The 20,149-nt window shown below is 37.6% G+C and overlaps 1 protein-coding gene across 1 annotated transcript; it reads left to right on the top strand.

The window, feature by feature from the left end:
- Window positions 1-200: 200 nt before the first annotated feature.
- On the top strand, window positions 201-19,740 carry LOC127794773 (uncharacterized). Its single transcript, XM_052326021.1, is given in 8 exon segments — window positions 201-1,158; window positions 1,201-1,666; window positions 1,919-2,039; window positions 2,934-4,521; window positions 5,026-5,555; window positions 6,414-6,549; window positions 6,685-6,914; window positions 19,441-19,740. Coding segments are annotated over 8 exon segments (4,329 nt in total).
- Window positions 19,741-20,149: the final 409 nt, after the last annotated feature.

The raw sequence follows: 20,149 nt of genomic DNA, 5'->3' as shown, positions 1-20,149 counted from the left end.
TGTTGTTTTACTACTTTTAAAAAAAAACAAAAAAAATAATAAATATTTTAAAGATAAAGAAAAAAAATCTATATACTTAAAAAAAAAAAAAACTTGTTAGGTAACTTTTAGTTACTAAACAGTGTATGAGACTTAGATCAGGTAGAGTGCTAGAACAAGAAGTCCATTCACAATCTCTAATGTCTCAACAAAATGATAACATGTCTGCTCAAGGGGGTGATCATGTTGATCAAGATCCCTTGGGAGCTGAAATGCTTCGACCTCTCAGGGACTATTTGCACCCTCCGAGGCAAACTACTCCCTCTTGCATTGTACTTCCAGTTAACCATCATAGATTCAACTTTAAACCGGGTACCATTCAGATGTTACCTACTTTTCATGGTATGGATTCGGAAAATCCGTACACTCACATGAGAGAATTTGAAGAGGTCTGCGGCACTTGTGTCGATCAGAATGTCAATGAGGATACTGTGAGGCTAAAATTGTTCCCATTTTCATTAAAAGACAAAGCTAAAATGTGGTTAAACACATTAGAGTCGAGATCAATAGGAACATGGAGAGAAATGCAAACTAAATTTTTAAAGAAATATTTTCCGGCCAATAGGACAGCATCCCTTCAAAGACAAATGATGAACTTTGCTTGTAAACCCACCGAGTCATTTGCTCAAGCTTGGGATCGTTTCAAAGATCTACTTCTTACTTGCCCACATCATGCTTTTGAGCAGTGGCGGGTGGTTAGTTTTTTTCATGATGCCTTAACCCCTAACCTTAAGATGTTAGTGTCGACCATGTGCAATGGTGAATTTTATGAGAAGACACCTGAAGAAGCTTTTCACTTTTTCGACACTTTAGCTGAGAATACTAGGAATTGGGAGGTAAGTCCATTGTCTTTGGAAGACTCAAGAGAGCATGTCAGTCCACAACCTCGAGGAAAATTTCAAATAAGTGAAAGTGATAACATCAATGCCCGGTTAACAGCATTAACAAAGAAGATGGAAGAATTAGAGTTAAAAAAAACCAAGGCCGTCCATGAGGTGGAAGTCCTTTGCGTGGTTTGTGAGACGAATGGCCATATGACAGAAGATTGTCCTACCATTCCTGCTTTTAAAGAGGTCCTCTATGGCCAAGCATCTGGAGTACAACCACGTCAGACAGAGGGTAGGCCTTATCAGAATCAGAATCAGAGTGGGAACTACTTAGGGTACAATCCTAATTCCAATACATACCACCCCAACTCCCGTAATCACCCTAATTTTTCATGGAGAAATGATTCTGCCGCCCAACCCCATGCACCATTCCCCTCACAGCCACAGTCTTACCAACCAAACCAAGGGTCATCTGGTGCATATCAACCTCCTCATAAGAGATCTCTAGAGGACACCCTACAACAATTCATGCAAGGTCAAATAGGAACTAATACCCAAGTAGCCAAGTTTCAAGAACAAACAAATAGGGCTCTAGAAGACATGAGAAGTCAGCTAACTAAGTTGACTCAGACCTTGAGTGTTAGAGAACCAGGAAAGTTTCCCTCACAACCAAGTCCGAACCCCGTAGGTCAAGCCCATAGAGCCGAAGGGTCATCTAGTGAGAATCATGAACAAGTCCAGTCTGTCACTGTCCTTAGGAGTGGGAAAGTAATTGAGAAACCTAAGGACCCTAGGACAATGTGGCCTACCATTAGTAAAAAAGACCAAGGGCATGATGAAATGAATGATGAGGAAGTGAATGAAGGAAGTAAAGAGGGTAAAAAGAAAGCTGAGAAGGAAGAAAGAGAGCAAGAGAGAAAGCAAAAGGAAAAAGGGAAGAGTGTTGAAGAGAGATCCAAATTTGAACCTCGACCACCCTTTCCTCAAAAATTAACCCAATCAAAAAGAGATAAAACAAATGCAGACATATACGAAGTATTCAAACAAGTAAGGATAAACATTCCTTTATTGGATGCAATTAAGCAAACACCTTCGTATGCTAAGTTTTTGAAGGATCTCTGTACAGTCAAAAGAAAAATCAATGTGCGGGAAAAAGCATTCTTAACAGAACAAGTAAGTGCTATCCTTCAATTTAAGACCCCTCCAAAGTACAAGGACCCAGGATGTCCTACCATTGCTTGCATAATTGCAAGCCAAAAAGTCGACCAAGCACTTCTTGACCTAGGGGCTAGTGTCAATCTGTTGCCTTTCAGTGTCTATCAGCAACTAGGGTTAGGAGAACTCAAGCCCACTAGGGTCACTCTTCAATTGGCTGACCGATCAGTAAAAGTTCCTCGTGGGATTGTGGAGGATGTCCTAATCCAAGTGGACAAATTCTATTTCCCAGTGGACTTTATTGTCTTAGATACCCAGCCCCACCAGGGTCCTCAGTCACCTATTCCCGTTATCCTAGGGAGACCATTCCTTGCTACTTCGAATGCAATCATCAATTGTAGGAATGGGATCATGAAACTATCATTTGGGAATATGACGGTGGAGATGAATGTTTTCAAGGTAACTAAGCAACCAAATGACGAAATGGAATTGGAGGAAGTAGATTTAATCCAGACCTTAAGTGAAGAATACTTTGAGGAGGCTCTTTATGAGCAGGTTATTTATAAATTAGAGAAGCAAACTTCGAAAGGGATAGAGCCTGACGTTGAGTCAGCCAGGGTGATCACACAACTGATGCTTGGCCTAGAGCCATTGAAATTACCTGGGAATGAAACCACACCATCTTTGGTTCGTCCACCCCAACTTGAGAGAAAACCATTGCCGAATCACCTTAAGTACGCATTCTTAGGTGAAAGGGAGTCTTTGCCAGTAGTGATTTCATCAAGCCTAGAATTGCATCAAGAAGAAGCATTACTAGATCTCCTCAGAATGCACAAAAAAGCTATAGGATGGTCTATCTCTGACCTACATGGCATTAGCCCCCTCACCTGCACCCATAGGATATTCTTAGAGGAAAATGCGAAACCTGTAAGGCAAATGCAAAGGCGTTTGAACCCGAACATGAAAGAAGTTGTCCGGGGAGAGGTTCTTAAACTGTTAGATGCAGGTATCATCTACCCCATCTCAGATTCCAAATGGGTCAGTCCGACTCAAGTTGTACCTAAGAAGTCAGGAGTCACTGTGATAGCAAATGAGAACAATGAGCTCATCCCTACGCGCATCCAGACTGGATGGCGTATGTGCATTGATTATAGGAAGCTCAACTCTGTGACAAGGAAGGATCATTTTCCGCTTCCATTTCTAGATCAAGTCTTAGAGAGAATAGCGGGACATGCCTTCTACTGCTTCTTGGATGGGTACTCTGGGTATAATCAAATAGAAATTGCGTTAGAAGATCAGGAGAAGACCACATTCACTTGTCCATTTGGGACATTTGCTTACAGACGAATGCCATTCGGTCTATGCAATGCCCCTGCAACATTTCAAAGATGCGTGATGAGCATTTTTAGTGAATTGGTAGAGAATGTGGTGGAAGTTTTCATGGATGACTTCTCAGTGTATGGAGATAGCTTTAATAGTTGTCTGAAAAATTTAGAAAGAGTCTTAGAGAGGTGCAAGGAAACGCATTTAGTGCTAAATTGGGAGAAGTGCCACTTCATGGTCACTCAAGGAAGTGTCTTAGGACACATTGTTTCTTCTAAGGGTATTGAGGTCGATCAGTTTAAGGTTGAATTAATTCAAAAATTACCCGCCCCAAAGAATGTGAGGGATGTTAGGTCTTTTCTTGGCCATGCTGGTTTTTATAGGCGCTTTATTGCTTCATTCAGTACCATAGCCAAACCTTTATGTCGCCTTTTAGTCCTAGACATGCCCTTTGAGTGGACCAGTAAGTGTCAAGCTGCTTTTGAGAAATTAAAAAACTCACTTGTTTCTGCACCTATCATTCAGTCCCCTGATTGGTCCCTACCATTTGAGCTGATGTGTGACGCCAGTGATTACGCGATAGGAGCCGTGTTAGGTCAGAGGAAAGACAAGAAACCTTATGTGATATATTACGCTAGCAAAACTCTTAATGAGGCTCAAAAGAACTACACCACGACAGAGAAAGAGTTGCTAGCAGTTGTCTACGCCCTAGACAAATTCCGGTCTTACCTCGTGGGGTCACTGGTGATTGTTTTTACTGACCATGCTGCTCTTAAATATTTATTAACAAAGCAAGATGCAAAACCCCGTCTCCTTAGATGGATCTTATTGTTACAAGAATTCCATATCGAGATCATAGACAAAAAAGGGGTAGAAAATGTGGTAGCCGATCACTTGTCTCGTCTACCATGCCAAAATCTTAATCAATTTGAAAACCCAATCCAAGATTCCTTTCCTGACGAACAATTGTTTCAAACAAACACTCAAACTGAACCACTCACCTTTCCATGGTACGCTGATATAGCAAATTATCTAGTCACTAGACAGATCCCAGATTATTGGTCCAAACTAGATAAAGAAAAATTTTTTAGGAAGGTGGTGACATTTTTCTGGGATGACCCGTATCTGTTCAAATATTGTCCTGACCAAATCATTCGTAGATGCATCCCTAATCATGAACAACAAAGTGTCATAAATTTTTGTCACACTCTTGCTTGTGGAGGCCATTTTTCCATCAAGAAAACAGTTGCAAAAATTCTACAAAGTGGATTTTATTGGCCAACATTATTTAAGGATGTGTACAGATTTTGTTCAAGTTGTGATCGATGTCAAAAACTAGGCAGTCTATCCAAGAGAAACATGATGCCATTACAACCAATCCAGGTGTTAGAAGTCTTTGACTGCTGGGGTATAGACTTTATGGGTCCATTTGTTAGTTCGTTTGGGCATGAGTATATCTTACTTGCTGTTGACTATGTGTCCAAATGGGTTGAGGCAATCCCGACAAGGAGCAATGACCATAGGATTGTGGTGAAATTTTTAAGGGAAAACATTTTTAGTCGGTTTGGGATGCCACAAGCGATCATTAGTGATGGGGGTTCCCATTTTTGTAACAAGGTCGTGGCAGGTCTCATGAAAAAATATGGTGTGTTGCACAAGATTTCCACGCCGTACCATCCCCAAACCAGTGGTCAGGCTGAGCTAGCTAATAGGGAGATTAAACATATCTTAGAAAAGACCGTTGCCACCAATCGCAAAGATTGGTCTTTGAGATTAGTAAACGCTCTTTGGGCATATAGGACTGCATATAAAACGATCTTGGGAATGTCTCCATATAGATTAGTGTATGGTAAACCTTGTCATCTTCCTGTGGAAATTGAACATAGAGCATATTGGGCAATTCAAAGAATCAACAAAAGTTTGACCGAAGCAGGCTTCTCTAGGAAGCTCCAATTAAATGAGCTTGATGAAATAAGAAAAGATGCATTTGAAAATGCACGACTGGCTAAGCTTCGCATGAAAGAGTTGCATGACCGACGCATCATTAGGAAAAGCTTTCATGTCGGGCAACAGGTACTTTTGTATGATTCTCGATTGCATTTATTCCCAGGAAAATTAAAATCAAGATGGGTTGGCCCCTTCATAATCAAGTCCATCTCGGAATATGGGGCTTTCGAAATTGAAAATCAAGAGTCAGGGCAATGCCTTAAGGTCAATGGTCATAGGTTGAAACCTTATCAGTATAGTTATGAGGAAGACGAAGGAAGTGTGGATTTAGGGGATCCACCATTAAATGAGTAAAAGAGGTTTCGTATCGTCTGGGAATCTGACGTTAAAAGACCACCTTTCCATTTAGGTTAAATGGATGTCTTTAGGTCCAGGACATTAATAACAACCCCTGTAGCTATTCAGGGTGAAGAAAACATCACATATTCATGCATCGATGACCGCCAGGTATGTCTATCCTCTATCTTTTCTATTATTGTCGATTGAGGACAATACGCAATTCAAGTTGGGGGGTAAGGTGGGAATTGTTGTTTTGTGTGGTATATGTGATTTTGATTTTATGAGGCCCCTTCAAAAAAAAATTATTATTAAAAAAATATATAATAAAATAAAAACTTTATTTTCTTAATATATATATATATAAAAATATAAGAAGGAGACAAACTCAACGCCGATGACAACTATTTATTTATTTTTTGGGCAGAGCAATCACACTGCCCTATAAAGGAAATGACACACTTCCCTATAAAGGAAAAGGAGACGCGGAACGTTGAAAAGAAACACCGAACGTTGAAAAAGGAGACGCCAGACGTGACCCTGCACTTGTGGCACGTCTCGAGCCAAGTGTAGTTGTTGGAATGGTGACTTCCACAGCCCTATAAGAGACCCCGTATCTGCATGAGGCAAGCCACACTTCTTTGAGCTCAGTCTTCTCTCATTTGTGTTATTCTCCGATCAGGTACTCTCGTTCCTTTTGTAAGGTTCATTATTTTGTTTTACTTTTCTTTTACTATAGTTCTGTTTTAAAAAAAAATGAATCTTCACCTCTTGAAAATTCGTAAGTACTATCCATCTCTCCCACAAAATGATTTAAAAAAGATTTATGCCACTAGGTGTGAAAGACTTCGGATGTTGATGTATAAAAATATCCCTGAGGATATTCGCTGGTTAATTGAAGCAAAAGTTCGATTTCTTGGCGAAACCTCACCTAGTTTTAAGCATTTTCCAGGATTGGGAAAGAGTAGTTTTTCGAAAAAAAGAAGAGCGAAAAGATTAAATGGTTGTCACAAATGTGCTCGATGGACTTGTAACACACGATGTAAATCTGTGGGGTTTACTTCCATAAATCGAGATGATAAAATTTGTTTCATAAAGGATGGGCTGAGTAAGGAGTCTTTGGATGATATCCGATTGACTCTTGAGACGCATCCGTGTGGAATAGTGCAACGAGAAATTCTTGCTTTATGGACCTAGTTTAGAAGTGACCACCAACGCTATAGTCTTGGGAATCTGACTATAATTGACCCTGTTTGCCAATCTATAAGAAAATTGGATGGGAAGCCTATCCCCGCTTCATAGAAGGTGTTTAAGCCGTTTCTAGACGTAAAACCAGAGGAAGATGTGAGCCACAATCACAACTACTTGTATATACGCATGATTTTTGTTTATGTTTATTTATTGTTGAATTTCTATGTAGTTACTTTTGATTGCCAAACCTCTTTAACCAGTTCTACTTTCAGGGCATACATAAAGAACTAACATAAATGGAAGGCCAGCCAGTTCGTCGAATCAATACCATATGTGTACTATGTGGCTCTCAACCTGGGAGCGATATTTGTTACACACTTGCAGCAAGCGAACTTGGCATAAAATTGGGAGAGAGAAAAATTAATTTGGTCTATGGAGGGGGAAGTCGTGGATTGAATGGATGTGTTTCACAGGCTGCACATCTTGGGCAATCATATGTGGTAGGTATTATGCCAATCCCTTTGGCTGATCCACAGATTTCCGGGTACACACGAGGTCAACTTATAAGAACGACTTCTATGTCTGAGCGCATGGCTTGTAAGATTTATCAGTCAGACGCCTTCATTGCTTTGCCAGGAGGTTTTGGTACACTTGAAGAAATCTTTTGTATAATCTCCTGGGCCAAGAGCAATCTCCATACCAAACCCATTGGACTTTTAAATATTAACCATTTTTTTGATGGGTTGCTCTCTTTTCTTGATCAGGCTGTGGAACAAAAGTTCATTTCTCTTTCTGCAAGAAATATTCTCATTTCCGCATCCACCATTGAGGAGCTACTAGATAAATTACACACTTATGTTCCACAGCATGATCCTTACGAGCCTCAGATAGACTGGTCTAAGGTAATTGGAAGCAAGCGCAAAAGGGGTCCGATTAATTTAGATTTATCCCTCTAAGGAGAGCAAGTCTATGATAACATGGCTAAGTAAGGAGTACTTTTCTGTACTCTTGAGACGCATCTGTTTATTTTGACTTGCATGAATTTTTTTTATGTTTTGTTTTAAAAAATTATGGAATGTTGTTAGGCAAGTCTATGATAAGATGGCTGAGTAAGGAGTACTTTTTGTACTCTTGAGACGCATCTCTTTATTATATGACTTGCATGAATTTTTCTTATTTTGATGTGAAAAAGAAAAAAAATATAAAAAATATATGTAGGGTATTCTCACTTGTTTGTTGAAGATTTAACAGTTCACAGTAAACTTACAGACTCGTGGAGTTACAGGTATTCCTAACAAACCCTATTTTATTACTGCAATTCAAGTTGGAGGGAGTAAGGTATATTTATGAACTATCTAGTCCATGTTTAACTGTGAATTTGTAACTGCATGCTTGTAATTTTATGTGAATTATTTACTTTTATCTACTCCTATTAAAAATCAAAAAATTGTGCGTGCTTTAAATAATGCTATCCCTAAAGCTTTGGAGTTATAAACTGACAGCCAGTTGAATTTGCAGTATGAATCATGAATGCATTAATTTCTTATTTGAAACCGTAGATATGTGGGATTAGAATAAGTGATTTGCATGCATCGGGTGTTCAATAATTAGAAATTGGTTTATCGGTCATAAAGTCAAAGGCAATGGTAATTAGCACACTGCATGATCCCTTAACAGAAGTGGAGACTATTACCCGAGTGAGTGTTTGAGCCTAATGATCATTAATTCTGAGTGAAATAACACTTATTCTAAATGCGTTTTATTGTTGATCTCATATTTTCAATAGCTTCAAAACATCAATTTGCTTTGAATGTCTAGTATGATGGCGGATGAATTTGGCTGATTTCAAACTCTGAATTAGTTGACTGAGTAACATCGTTTTATAGAAGCATGATAGGGGATCAATTTCTTTCAATTTGGACCTATTAACCTTTTTCTTTCTTCACATTAACCCCCTTGCTAGCCCATTTGAGCTGTTCTTAGCATAATTCCTTTCATTACCCTCGTCTAACCTAGAACCATATGAAGTTTATCCAACCTGGTGTGTTTTTAGGAATCAGTCTATCTCGGTACTTTCATATTAAAAAGAAAAAAAAAAGAGAAAGAAAAGAAAAAAAAAAGAAAAAAAAGAAAAAATGGAAGTTCTCTTAGCTTTTCAGCACGAGTGTTTCAAAATAAATGCTGAAGAAAAAAAATATATGTTTAATTTGATATTAGTGTCAAAAAAAAAAAAAAAAAATCCCAACACACCCTTTGCACACTTTACCCTTTTCTTTGACAACCCGTATTAACCTCATAGCCCCATTACAACCCAGTCTGGTCCCTCTTGATGCTATAAATCATGTGATCTTAGGATTCGAGTTCAGAGTAAAGAATTCTGTTTAAATTCAGAAGTTATTTATCTATGGCATTATTCCAGTCATGAAGCTATGTTAAATTCCCTATTCTTTCATGAAAATACGTTCTTTGTATTTGGGACGACACCGAGTTTGAACTTGTTTTACATTTACTCTTAAAACGGTGGCTCCCTTGTGTGTACACCCAAGGAATCATTTTTTTTATTTGAGGGAAAATTCATAGTAAGGTTTGAAGTCGAAACTTCGAGGGAATAAAGTAGAATAATGATCATCCTAATTGCCATTCCTAAGATTGTATAACCTTTGACCGAAATCTAATTTAGAATATTCGACTGTATGACAGATGGCTTGTTCTGTTCTATGTATTTCCGTTTAGAATTTGAAATTTTTATATTCATGTGATTATTGTGAATAAATCTGGCCAGTGTAAAGTTTAATTGCTATGGGACTAGCAATGTTTAAGTTGGGGGGTGTGATTAGTGATCAATTTTGTAAAAATTTTATTATAATTTCACCCTTATTTTGATCTTAAAATGGTTTAAATTGAATATTATTATGCATTTTGAAATTTTGTGCATGTTTAAAAATATTAATATAAAATATATAAAATATAAAAAAATTAAATATAATATATATAATAATATAATATATATATAATAATATAAATATGGAAAGCCCAGGCCCAAGCCCAACACATGGAAAGCCCAGGCCCAAGCCCAACACAAGGAAGGCCCAAGCCCAAGCCCAACACAAGGAAGGCCCAAGCCCAACACAAGGAAGGCCCAAGCCCAAAAATATGAAAAGCCCAAGTCCCACAAATTGATGACATCATCGCTTACATCATGGGTTGGAGTGACATCATTGCTTACATCATGAGTTGGAATGACATCATCGCTTACATCATGTGTTAGATATTTTATTTATCTTTGTATTTTTAAATTAGTTATTTTATTTTTCTTTAGATATTTTGTATTATTAAATTATATAATTGAGTGGTCTCTATTGCATCTTTTACCCTATAAATAGAGCACTTAGGGTGCATTTGTAACCATTCAATTTTCCTATAATGAAAGTATAGTTATGTTCTTGAAATTTCTCTCTCAAAATTTTCACTTTAGTTTCAATATGATTTCGTTCTTAGAATTTCTCTCTTAAATCTTCAACCTTTGTTTCCATATAGTTGTATTATGTTATTCATATTATCTTTTTATTATATACGGCCTATATGGTCGGTTGAAAATAGTCTTTCAATTCTTGTCTTTTCATTATAAACCGCCTATATGGTCGGTTAAAAAATAGTCTTTCAATTCTTGTCTTTTCATTATAAACCGCCTATATGGTCGGTTAAAAAATAGTCTTTCAATTCTTGTCTTTTCATTATAAACCGCCTATATGGTCGGTTAAAAAATAGTCTTTTAAATACTGTCTTTTAATTCCCGTCATTTAAATTCCTGCCAATTTATTTTAAAAATGAAGATGAGTAGCTAAATCCGATCTTGGGTTAAGGCAAGGACAGTGTCCAACGCCAATGATTCCCAAAGAAAGCTGCGCTTCAATTGTGTAATATTAATCTGATTTAATTTGAGCAGTGTGCGTATAGTGTATCTTTGAGTTTGGATTGGAGCATAAGCCTAACTTAGAGTTTCCATGCCACGTATGGAGATTGCTAGACCTGGAAATGTTTTCATACCCAAGCCCAAATGATTAATCTGTACCTATAAATTCTATCTGTGGGATATAATTCAATTTATGATAATTGCTTGACTTAGAATTTCCATGCCATGTATGGAGATTGCTTAAACAAGAATTATCATTATCTTGAACTAAAATTACTCATAGATCTGCAAAACTTAATTCAGATGAATATTATTGATCTTTTCTATTAAGTTGGGAATTAATTGGTTTTGACACTGAAATTGTCTTGACCCAAGCTACTTAAACTCATTGTTAATTTAGTTTTAATCATTTCCTTTAGATTATCTTAATCACCTCTTAAAATCAAATATTCAGTGATTTCTGTTTTCATCCAAAATAATCTCCCTGTGAACCGACTCGGACTCACCGAATTATAAATTTAAAATTGTACTACACGCACACTCGCACACTGGCGAGTATAATCGCCCTATACCTGCTTTAACAAAAGGATTAATGTTTGATAAATTTGGTTGTTGTTTTGATAAATAAATGTGCAGGGTAGCGTAGCAGTCATGTAGGTGCTCCAGACCCAACCAGATTGGGCATGTTGTACACTGACAATTGTAATTATGTTTATTATTTGAATAAGGAGTTGTTCAAATTCATAAGAAGTCATTCTATTAGTTTCTTGTTATTATTATAATAACCAAATGAAAATAAATAGAAGTCCATATGATGTATACTGTGATTAATCTATAAAGATGTGAGATAATGCATCACAGTTTCTAAACATCATTACACATCCCAAGTCGTAGCAATGTCAAAAATGGACATTGATAATTGTGGTAAGACTTGTATGTGTTATGTTTTTGCTATGTGATAGTAATGGGGGTCTCACAACCATAGGCATGGGGATGCCTAGACAAGTACATAGGTGACTAATGTTAGAGAACGTGTCACTGGACATGACTCGCCATGAGAATCCATTTTAGTTATATGTTGAGGGTATTCTCATACGAGATGGGTGTAACTAATTCTTGGACTTGAGGTTGTAATCGTGATCTCATAAGAAGACCGAAATGCTTTGACATCGTTTCGATGGGCCTAGATAAAGGCTACATGTGGGCGATCGTTGGGCATATTGCAAGGCTTATGGAGATGGGTGCATAGCCAAGATGGGACTCGTCTATCCCTTGATAGAGGATGACGTATCTAAGACGCTTTAGGTGGATACTCACTTTAAATCCATGGCCATGGTGAAAGAGATCAATAAGGAATTATTGATTCACTTTCTATTAAGTGAAGATATCTGGATGATCGAAGAAAAACTTATGTAATCATAATAATCAAGCAACACGTTGCCAACTTGAGATCACATAGGATACATTGACGAGATGATCGAATTATAGGATAATCATGCTTGTGAAAGGTTATTTGAGGATTATGAATCCTTCTGAATAATTGGGTAGGCATAACGCCTTGCTAGAGGCCAATCTTGTTTTATGTGTTTGTACTGACACACTGCCAACATATTCAGAAACCTAATGAGTCATATGCAATAGGCACGGTCCTTGGCTTAAACTAGTAGAGCGGACATATTGTTAAGTGGGACACTTCGGCAAGAAATTGTGCCGTTGTAGGTTCTCACGGAAAAAAGACAAATAGATGTAATGATTTTGATATGACGAGGGGTCATCATAAGGAAAAAGTTTCCTAGAATGGCAATTAATTAAATTAGGAAGGAGTTTATAATTTAATAATTTTCTATTTGTTGGAGTGACAAATAGGAAATAAAATATATTTAGTCTTAAGTTAATATTTGTACTAAATTGGATTTGGGCCAAATATTAAATTAAATATTATATTTGGGCTAAATTAGATTTGTGCCAAATATTAAATATTATATTTGGACTAAATTAGATTTGGACTAAATATTAAATAATAAATATTTGGTCTTGAATTAGATTTGGGCTAAATATTTTATAAATGGATTTGGGTCACTTAATTATATTTTTAGTTGGACTAGAATAAACCCATTTAATTAAGTTCCTAATTGGACTAAATTAAATGGGCCGGCCCATATCCATTAGGGTTTAAGAAACCCTAGAGCTCCTTACAAATACCCCTTTATGGGTTGCCAAAACTAGTGATTATTTTGGTGTAGTTTTTCAAGAGTTAAAAAATGAATTGCCATTCACTATTTCCCGTTTCTTTTTGGCATGGATTTGAAACGTGGGCATTTTTTTTTTCCTTCATACACAAGCCACAAAAAGGAGAAGGAGCTAGCACTCCTATTCCACTCTCCTTACCAATGGACGCGTGCTGTGCATCAGGAGTTAAAGGCCGAACGCTTGGACGGCTCGAATCCGTGGATGACTCAAAAATCTGAAGCTTAGATTTATATTTATTTGTATGTGAATGATTTGATTTCGATGTTGATCCAATCGCTGGGATCGGGGTAAGGTTCAAAAATTTTGAATTACGCTACTTGCCCCGTAGCGATCTTGCTTCACTTTCATTTTTAAGGTCATTCAACTTTCGCTTTCCTATTATTATGCTTGCAACCTAAGATTCCACAAAAATCTCATTAATTCCCAATTCACTAATATATTAAATTTAATTAAATTTTCTCAAATCTATAAATACTCAATAACCCACAAATGAATTATCATAGGCATAACACCCAAATAAATAATTTCTTAAATACCTAGAAATCAATTATTTTTCTTTGATTTCCTCAAAACTACAATTTCTCAATAAATTAATAATTAATTATTTCCTAGGGTCAGGGATGTTACACTGCCCTCCAAGGTTCTTAATTAGTAAACCCCTTGCACAACCTTATGTCCATCTTTCCAAATGTCCAAATTCTCAATACCCTTTCTCTTAAAGTGTTTGGGTGTGTGGTATATGTTTATCAGAACAATCCTAACCATTACAAATTGGAACCTAAGGCATTTAAGTGTGTGTTTGTTGGCTATTCACCTACCCAAAAGGGATATAAGTGCTTTTGTCCTACATCACAAAAATTCTTTGTGTCCTGTGATGTTCCTTCGTTGAAGATGAGTTTCTTCACTCAAATACTCTGATACAAATGGAAGGAAATCACTGAGATCCTATTGTACCAATGCCCATTACATTGCCAATTCCTTTAACCCTTCCAAATGGCCATTCTATTCAAGTAGTTGTAGCTGATAAATCATAGCTAACAATAATTGAACCAAATAACTAAGATTCATCATTTCCCTAAGAACCTCAACCTGAACCGAGAGTAATTGATTTAGGGGAAGACTTGTTGTAATGCCCCCACTTTTTTAATTATACAATGAAGCTAAATACAAACTAATATCCCACAAGAGCGTTAAGGAAATCCTTACCAACGGAAGCGAAAGATCGAACCTAATAGCTAGCAAAGCTAGATAAAAAGGATTCCCAACAGTAAAACCTCTAATGTGACTTCCAAAATTCAATAAATATATCTTACCGCGATTACAATACATAGCAATCACGAATTACAACTTTAACAACATAATAAATAAATCCAAGCCTTACATAACCCCTATTTATACAATCGCGATACACAACTCTCAAAACAAACCCAAAGATTACATAAGATCCAAAGAATATGAGTAATAGGAAGTTAAACTAAACTTCGGCCTCTTCGTAGCCCTTTTCTCTTGCTTATCTCCGAGTACCTGGCACGACTGTTATACCTGGGATGTTGAATATCCCAAGGGTATGAAACACCCGAGTTAGATTGTTACATCTAAGTGAGTGATATGAGAAAGGAAATGACGCATGCAAGAGCAATATGCAGTTATGATGAAATAAGAACGAAATCTCTCAAGATCATGGCTCACCGCAAGAGCATGAGGTCTAGGCTCACCGCAAGAGCACGAGATCCCCTCTGATGTCTCAACAACTAGCCACAGATACAAATACCGAGATGCATATAAAAATAAACATGAGATATAACCTCTCGGCCCCCTTACATAGGCACAAGATATCTTTCTTACTTTCCATGCATGAACCCCTCGGCCCCCTTACACAAGCTCGAGGTAGCCCCCTTACACAGGCCCTCATGGTAGTTCACCCATGACAAGCCACTAACTAGCCACAGTCACCAAATGAAAAGATGTATGACAAAGAAGAAGGAATATGATATGAAAGCCACAAGCCACGCGTGAAAGCTGTCATGGTCAAACCCGATTCAACAAAGTAGGAAGGATATGCTCGAGACAAATGAAACATAAGATATAAGCAACAAACCATCCACAAATGAAACCAAGAGTGATCAAGAGAAAGTAAAAGGCATGCACCAGAACCCCTCACCTTCGACTTTACTAGAAAACACAGTTTACATGCAAACCGAGGCTGGTTATTGCCAAAATATGAGTTTTAGTAAGGCAAATGCCAAATATTTTTATACAGAGTTGCAGGGATTAATTCAAGGGTCATTAATGCAAAATTTCAAGAAAAATGAGGTCGTACGTGTGAAGCTCGTGCACCGCCCCCTATTTTTGGCCAGCTTCATGTAGTTTTCGTATTTTGATCATATCTCTCTCGTTTTAACTGTGATTCGACCCTCGTTTTTTCCTAATTGCTCATCTTTCATCCCTCTACCCGATTATGGAAAGAAATCTAACTTACCTTGCATCTTCACTGAAGTTTGAAATGCTTTACGGTGGCGGTCCTGAACCTTCCGGCAAGCCTTTTCTTCCTCGTTCTTTTGCAGATTTTTCCCTTTCTTCTGGCAGTGTTTCCTCCCTAAAAAATTCTTCCTTTTTCCACCTTGGTGCCCAAAATGAATAACCCCAAAGTTCTTATTTATAGGAAACTCCGGCGAATCAAATTGCGCCACGTGTCGCGTCATCATTCCATCCATGAGCATCCAATCAAAATATGCCACGTGTCCCATCCTTGGAGGTTAAGTAACCTTGAAAGCTAAGCAAAAGACTTGGAGAAGACTTTGGACTTGGACTTTAAAACTACCCAAAACTACATTTGATTTGAGTTTGAAATCCAAGATATTTTGAAGAGATATTTTAAGGCTTCAACAAACGACGATTTGGCTTGAACTTTTCACATAACTGCACTTAAACCCTTTGCAACTTGGTCCACTGGCCATTTTTAATTTCACTTTTTGGTCCCCAAAAAATGAACTTATTATGCCAATACCCCAAAGTTTTAGGTAGATTATAATTCCTTAAAAGGAAACTGAATTTTTGCCTCAAGGCTTCAGCAATTCCTTGAAAATACCTATTTCCTCAAGTATTTGAACCTGAAAATCTCGAGTACTACCTCAAATTTGAGTATGAAAATCTCGGGTATTACATTTGTGCCTAGAACAACCAATTAAAGTATACTCAAGACGAGTTAAACATTCGGCTCCTCAACTTAGCGAACCATTAAAACCAAGAGAAGGTCCAACAAATGTGGAGGACAACACTGTAGCCAACGGTGATCTAAATGTTCCTATTGCTCTTAGAAAATGGGTAAGGTCTTGAGTAAAGCACCCAATATCAAACATCTTAATAGCTTAATGCATTCACTACGATTATAGATGCAATGGCCATACCTCAAAATATTCAAGAAGCATTGGCAGACCCTAAGTGGAAGGAGGCAGTGATGGAAGAAATGTGAGCACTCAATAGTAATCACACTTGGAGTATTGTAGATTTCTCAAGGAATAAGAAGATTTTAGTCTGCAAATGGATGTTTATAATCAAATACAAATAAGATGGAAGGATAGATCAATATAAAGCCAGGTTAGTTGCACAAGTTTATTCTCAAATTTATGGAACTGATTATGAGGAGACATTTTGTAGTGACCTGTTAGGGGACCCCGGGATTTTTATTAGATTTATTTATGGTGCTAGAATTTTATTTGATTTAATTTATGGATTTGGACTTTTGAGAAATTTAAATTAAGGAAATAGCATTAAATGGAATTTTGGGATTTTATGAAAGTTATGATTTTTGTGGAAATTATGGAAAGAGTAATTAAGAGCAAATTAGAGAAATAATAATTGAGGAATTATTAGAGAATATTTTTAGAGGATATCAATAACAATAATTGGAGGAATTGAAGAAGTTAATTAAGGATTATTTAGATGGGAAATAAAAGTTAATGTTGAAGTGGGATTCTAAGGACGTAGTGTTTTAAGGCCATATATATATATATATAATTATGCATGAAGTTTTCGTAATGCTTCTTGCGCCGTTGTGGACGTTCTGGGCAAACAGAGAAGGGAGAATAGAGAGATTAAGAGAAGCAGAAACAGAGGCGAGATTGTGCAGAAGGTTTATACTATAGTGGTCTCAAGAGGCAAGTATCCTACCCCTTTTGGTTTTCTGCAAGTTCGTATCCCTTGATTCGTACAAGTTCTTGATCCCTTTTATCTGTATGAGTTTTTCTGGCTTTCCATACACAAGATTATTCAAGTTGATACATTTCAGTTCTTCTCCTTCATTTAAATATAGTGTTCAATAAATGCCTATAAATATATATATATATGAATACCATTTGTTGTATTTATTTATTCTTTGGTTATTGGTTCATGCTTTCATTAAACCCGTTCTTATATCATCCTAGATTCCATCCTTTTCAATTGGGATTGTTCTCCCAACATTTTCTTTTGAAATTATGTAGCCCTCATAAGATTTGATTGTGTTTTATACTTATATGTATCGTTGTTATTGTATGTGGGTTGCAGTAAAAATTTGCAGACATCCGAATGAGTTTATAGACATCCGGATTAGTTTTAATCTAATGAGAGTGACATCCGGATATTAGAGAGCCCATCCGAATGAGTTCCTATAACATCCGAATGCCTTAAAGCTTCTATACCTCTCATCCAAGTGGAAGACCCCTCATCCGAATGGCCTTGTCATGAGTCTCCTCATTCGAATGGAAGACCCCTCATCCGAATGCCCATTGCAATAACCGAATGGCCTTTGCATTGTAACATCTAGCATCCAGATGAAATTATTGACATTCGGATGACCTTTGTGTATTTCCATTCCTCTCATTCGAATGGGGTACTGTACCATTCAAATTCTTTGCAATCTCACGTTCAATTGCTTGGGTTTTGCCAAATCCATCCAAATGAATTTCGGAGACATTCAAATGGGACTTGTGTGTAAGCCACTCACACCCAAATTCCATACACTACATCCAAATTTGCAACCAATATTACAACAACTTCAAAATTAAACATGCTTGAGTGAGAGTAATGATAGGATGGGTGACTCCCCTGGGAAATCTTCATGTTGCAACCCTAAAAAAAAAAAAATATCAATAAATTTTGTATTTCATGAGAAAATACAATTAATTCAAGATGCTTAAGCTTTAAACCATAAAGTCCCTACCTAGTCTATACACCAAATCCAAATACTAAAATATTTGGAATACAATAATAGTAATAACAACTTGTGCATTTCATACTTTTGTGTGAAATTATGATGTGGTTATATGTACATACATCTTGTGCGAGCATGGAGCATGTTATTATGTGGAACACATCATATTGTGTGCTAGCATCTATTTATGCATTGTGCACTGAGGCAACTTTGCCCCCAAGGGGATCCCGTGAGCTCAGTTTTGAGAATTTCCCACTACTAGTAGCGAAGGGCGGCAACCCTAGAGTTGAGATATTTTATTTTTGCTCTTGGAGGTATCAGGTAGCAAGGGTTTAGACCCTAGTGAGTATATGCTTATTGTTTTATGGTTGCAGGTTTCAGACTTAGGTGGGTATGAGATTATTTGGGCCTTAGGGCCAAGAGATGCATTTGAGTTATGTGGGCCTAAGGGCCAAGGTTGCATACCTGCATACGTTATATATGTTTTATGCATTATAACATGAGTACCTGTGTAACCATATAGTACATCCAATATTTCTATCCCTCAATGATGAGATCAGTTATGAGATCAGTTACGAGATTAGGTATCCCTGAGTCTATGGTCTATTATCTCTTAGTTTTGAGATGAGTTAGTCTATGATGAGTTCGATATTCCATGGCTCAGCCATATATTTTTTGTCATGCTTATTACTTGCTAAGTCTTGTGACTCACCTTGTATTCTTCACCATTCTAGGTCATAGCGAGAGAGTACCTGACGTGGGTCCTAGCAGTGGGAGACGTTAGCGTGTGTACGTGGAGACCACTCATACCCAAAAGATTTCTGGGGACTTGATAGTCTAGCTATTTAGATGTCTTTTATTTCATTTAGTATTGAGGGATTCTTTTGTTAGTTGTCGTCTTTGTGGACGAGATTGATGAGTACAATTATGCTTTGAGTTTTAGCATAGTCAAGATTTTATATTTCCAGTTTTTATGGGAGTTGTTTATTATTTATTCATATTTATGCTTCTTTATTCTTATCTTTCATAGGACCTTGGGATGGGGTGTTACAATGTTGGTATCAGAACAAGGGTCGAGTTAGAGTCTCTCATACACACATAGGATGTTGGGTAGAGATAGGACCCGAGTTTGTCAGTTAGGTAGTTTAGACCCAATTAGACAGTGTTTTCTAACCCTATGTGGTGATGTAGGTAAGATGAGTAATGCAAGAGGACGACATCGGACGCGTAGAAAGGCTGCTACCATTCCTAATGAGGTTCCTGTTTAGACGCCCGAGAAGCCAAGGGAGTCGAGTAATGATGATCTTCGGCATGGGATGGCTGAGATGCAGGGCATGTTAATCGGGCCAATGCAAATGGTGGGCACTATAGCCACCAACCAGGCGAGCCAAGGGTTTCAAGAGGCAAGTGGTAGTGGAGGAGTCTCGCCGGTTGTTCCAATAGTATCAATTGCCCCAACAGCTCCAATGGTGGAGGTAAATAATGGGACCCAGTTGTTGAATGATTTCATGGCCTTCCAACCACCTGAGTTCCATCGTAGCTCCGATGCAGCAGCGGCTGAGAATTAGATGCTAGCGATAGAGAAGTACCACAGTTCGATTAGCTGTGTTGATGATTGTCGAGTCAAACTTAGCACCTTCTTGCTTCGAGGAGATGCTGAGAGATGGTGAGAGACTACACACTAGAGGAGATAAGGAGCCGACTTAGGCTGAGTTCCAGCAAGAATTTAATGAAGCTTACTATCCAACATGGGTTCGAGAGCAAAAGACCTACGAGTTCATCGACTTAGTGCAAGGTACTAAGACGGTGGCCTAATACGAGAGGTAGAGTTTACAGCTTTAGCCCGATATACTTCAGACTTGGTTTCTATTGAGGCAAAAAAGGCCTTTAAGTTTCAGAGAGGATTGCGTGCCGACATTCGCCATGCCTTTGGAGGAGTTCAGTGTGATAATTATGTTGTAGTTGTCCAACAGGCGT

This window comes from Diospyros lotus, chromosome 2, assembly GCF_014633365.1.
Source record: "Diospyros lotus cultivar Yz01 chromosome 2, ASM1463336v1, whole genome shotgun sequence".
NCBI lineage: Eukaryota > Viridiplantae > Streptophyta > Magnoliopsida > Ericales > Ebenaceae > Diospyros > Diospyros lotus.
This window is presented reverse-complemented; position numbering and strand designations above follow the sequence as displayed.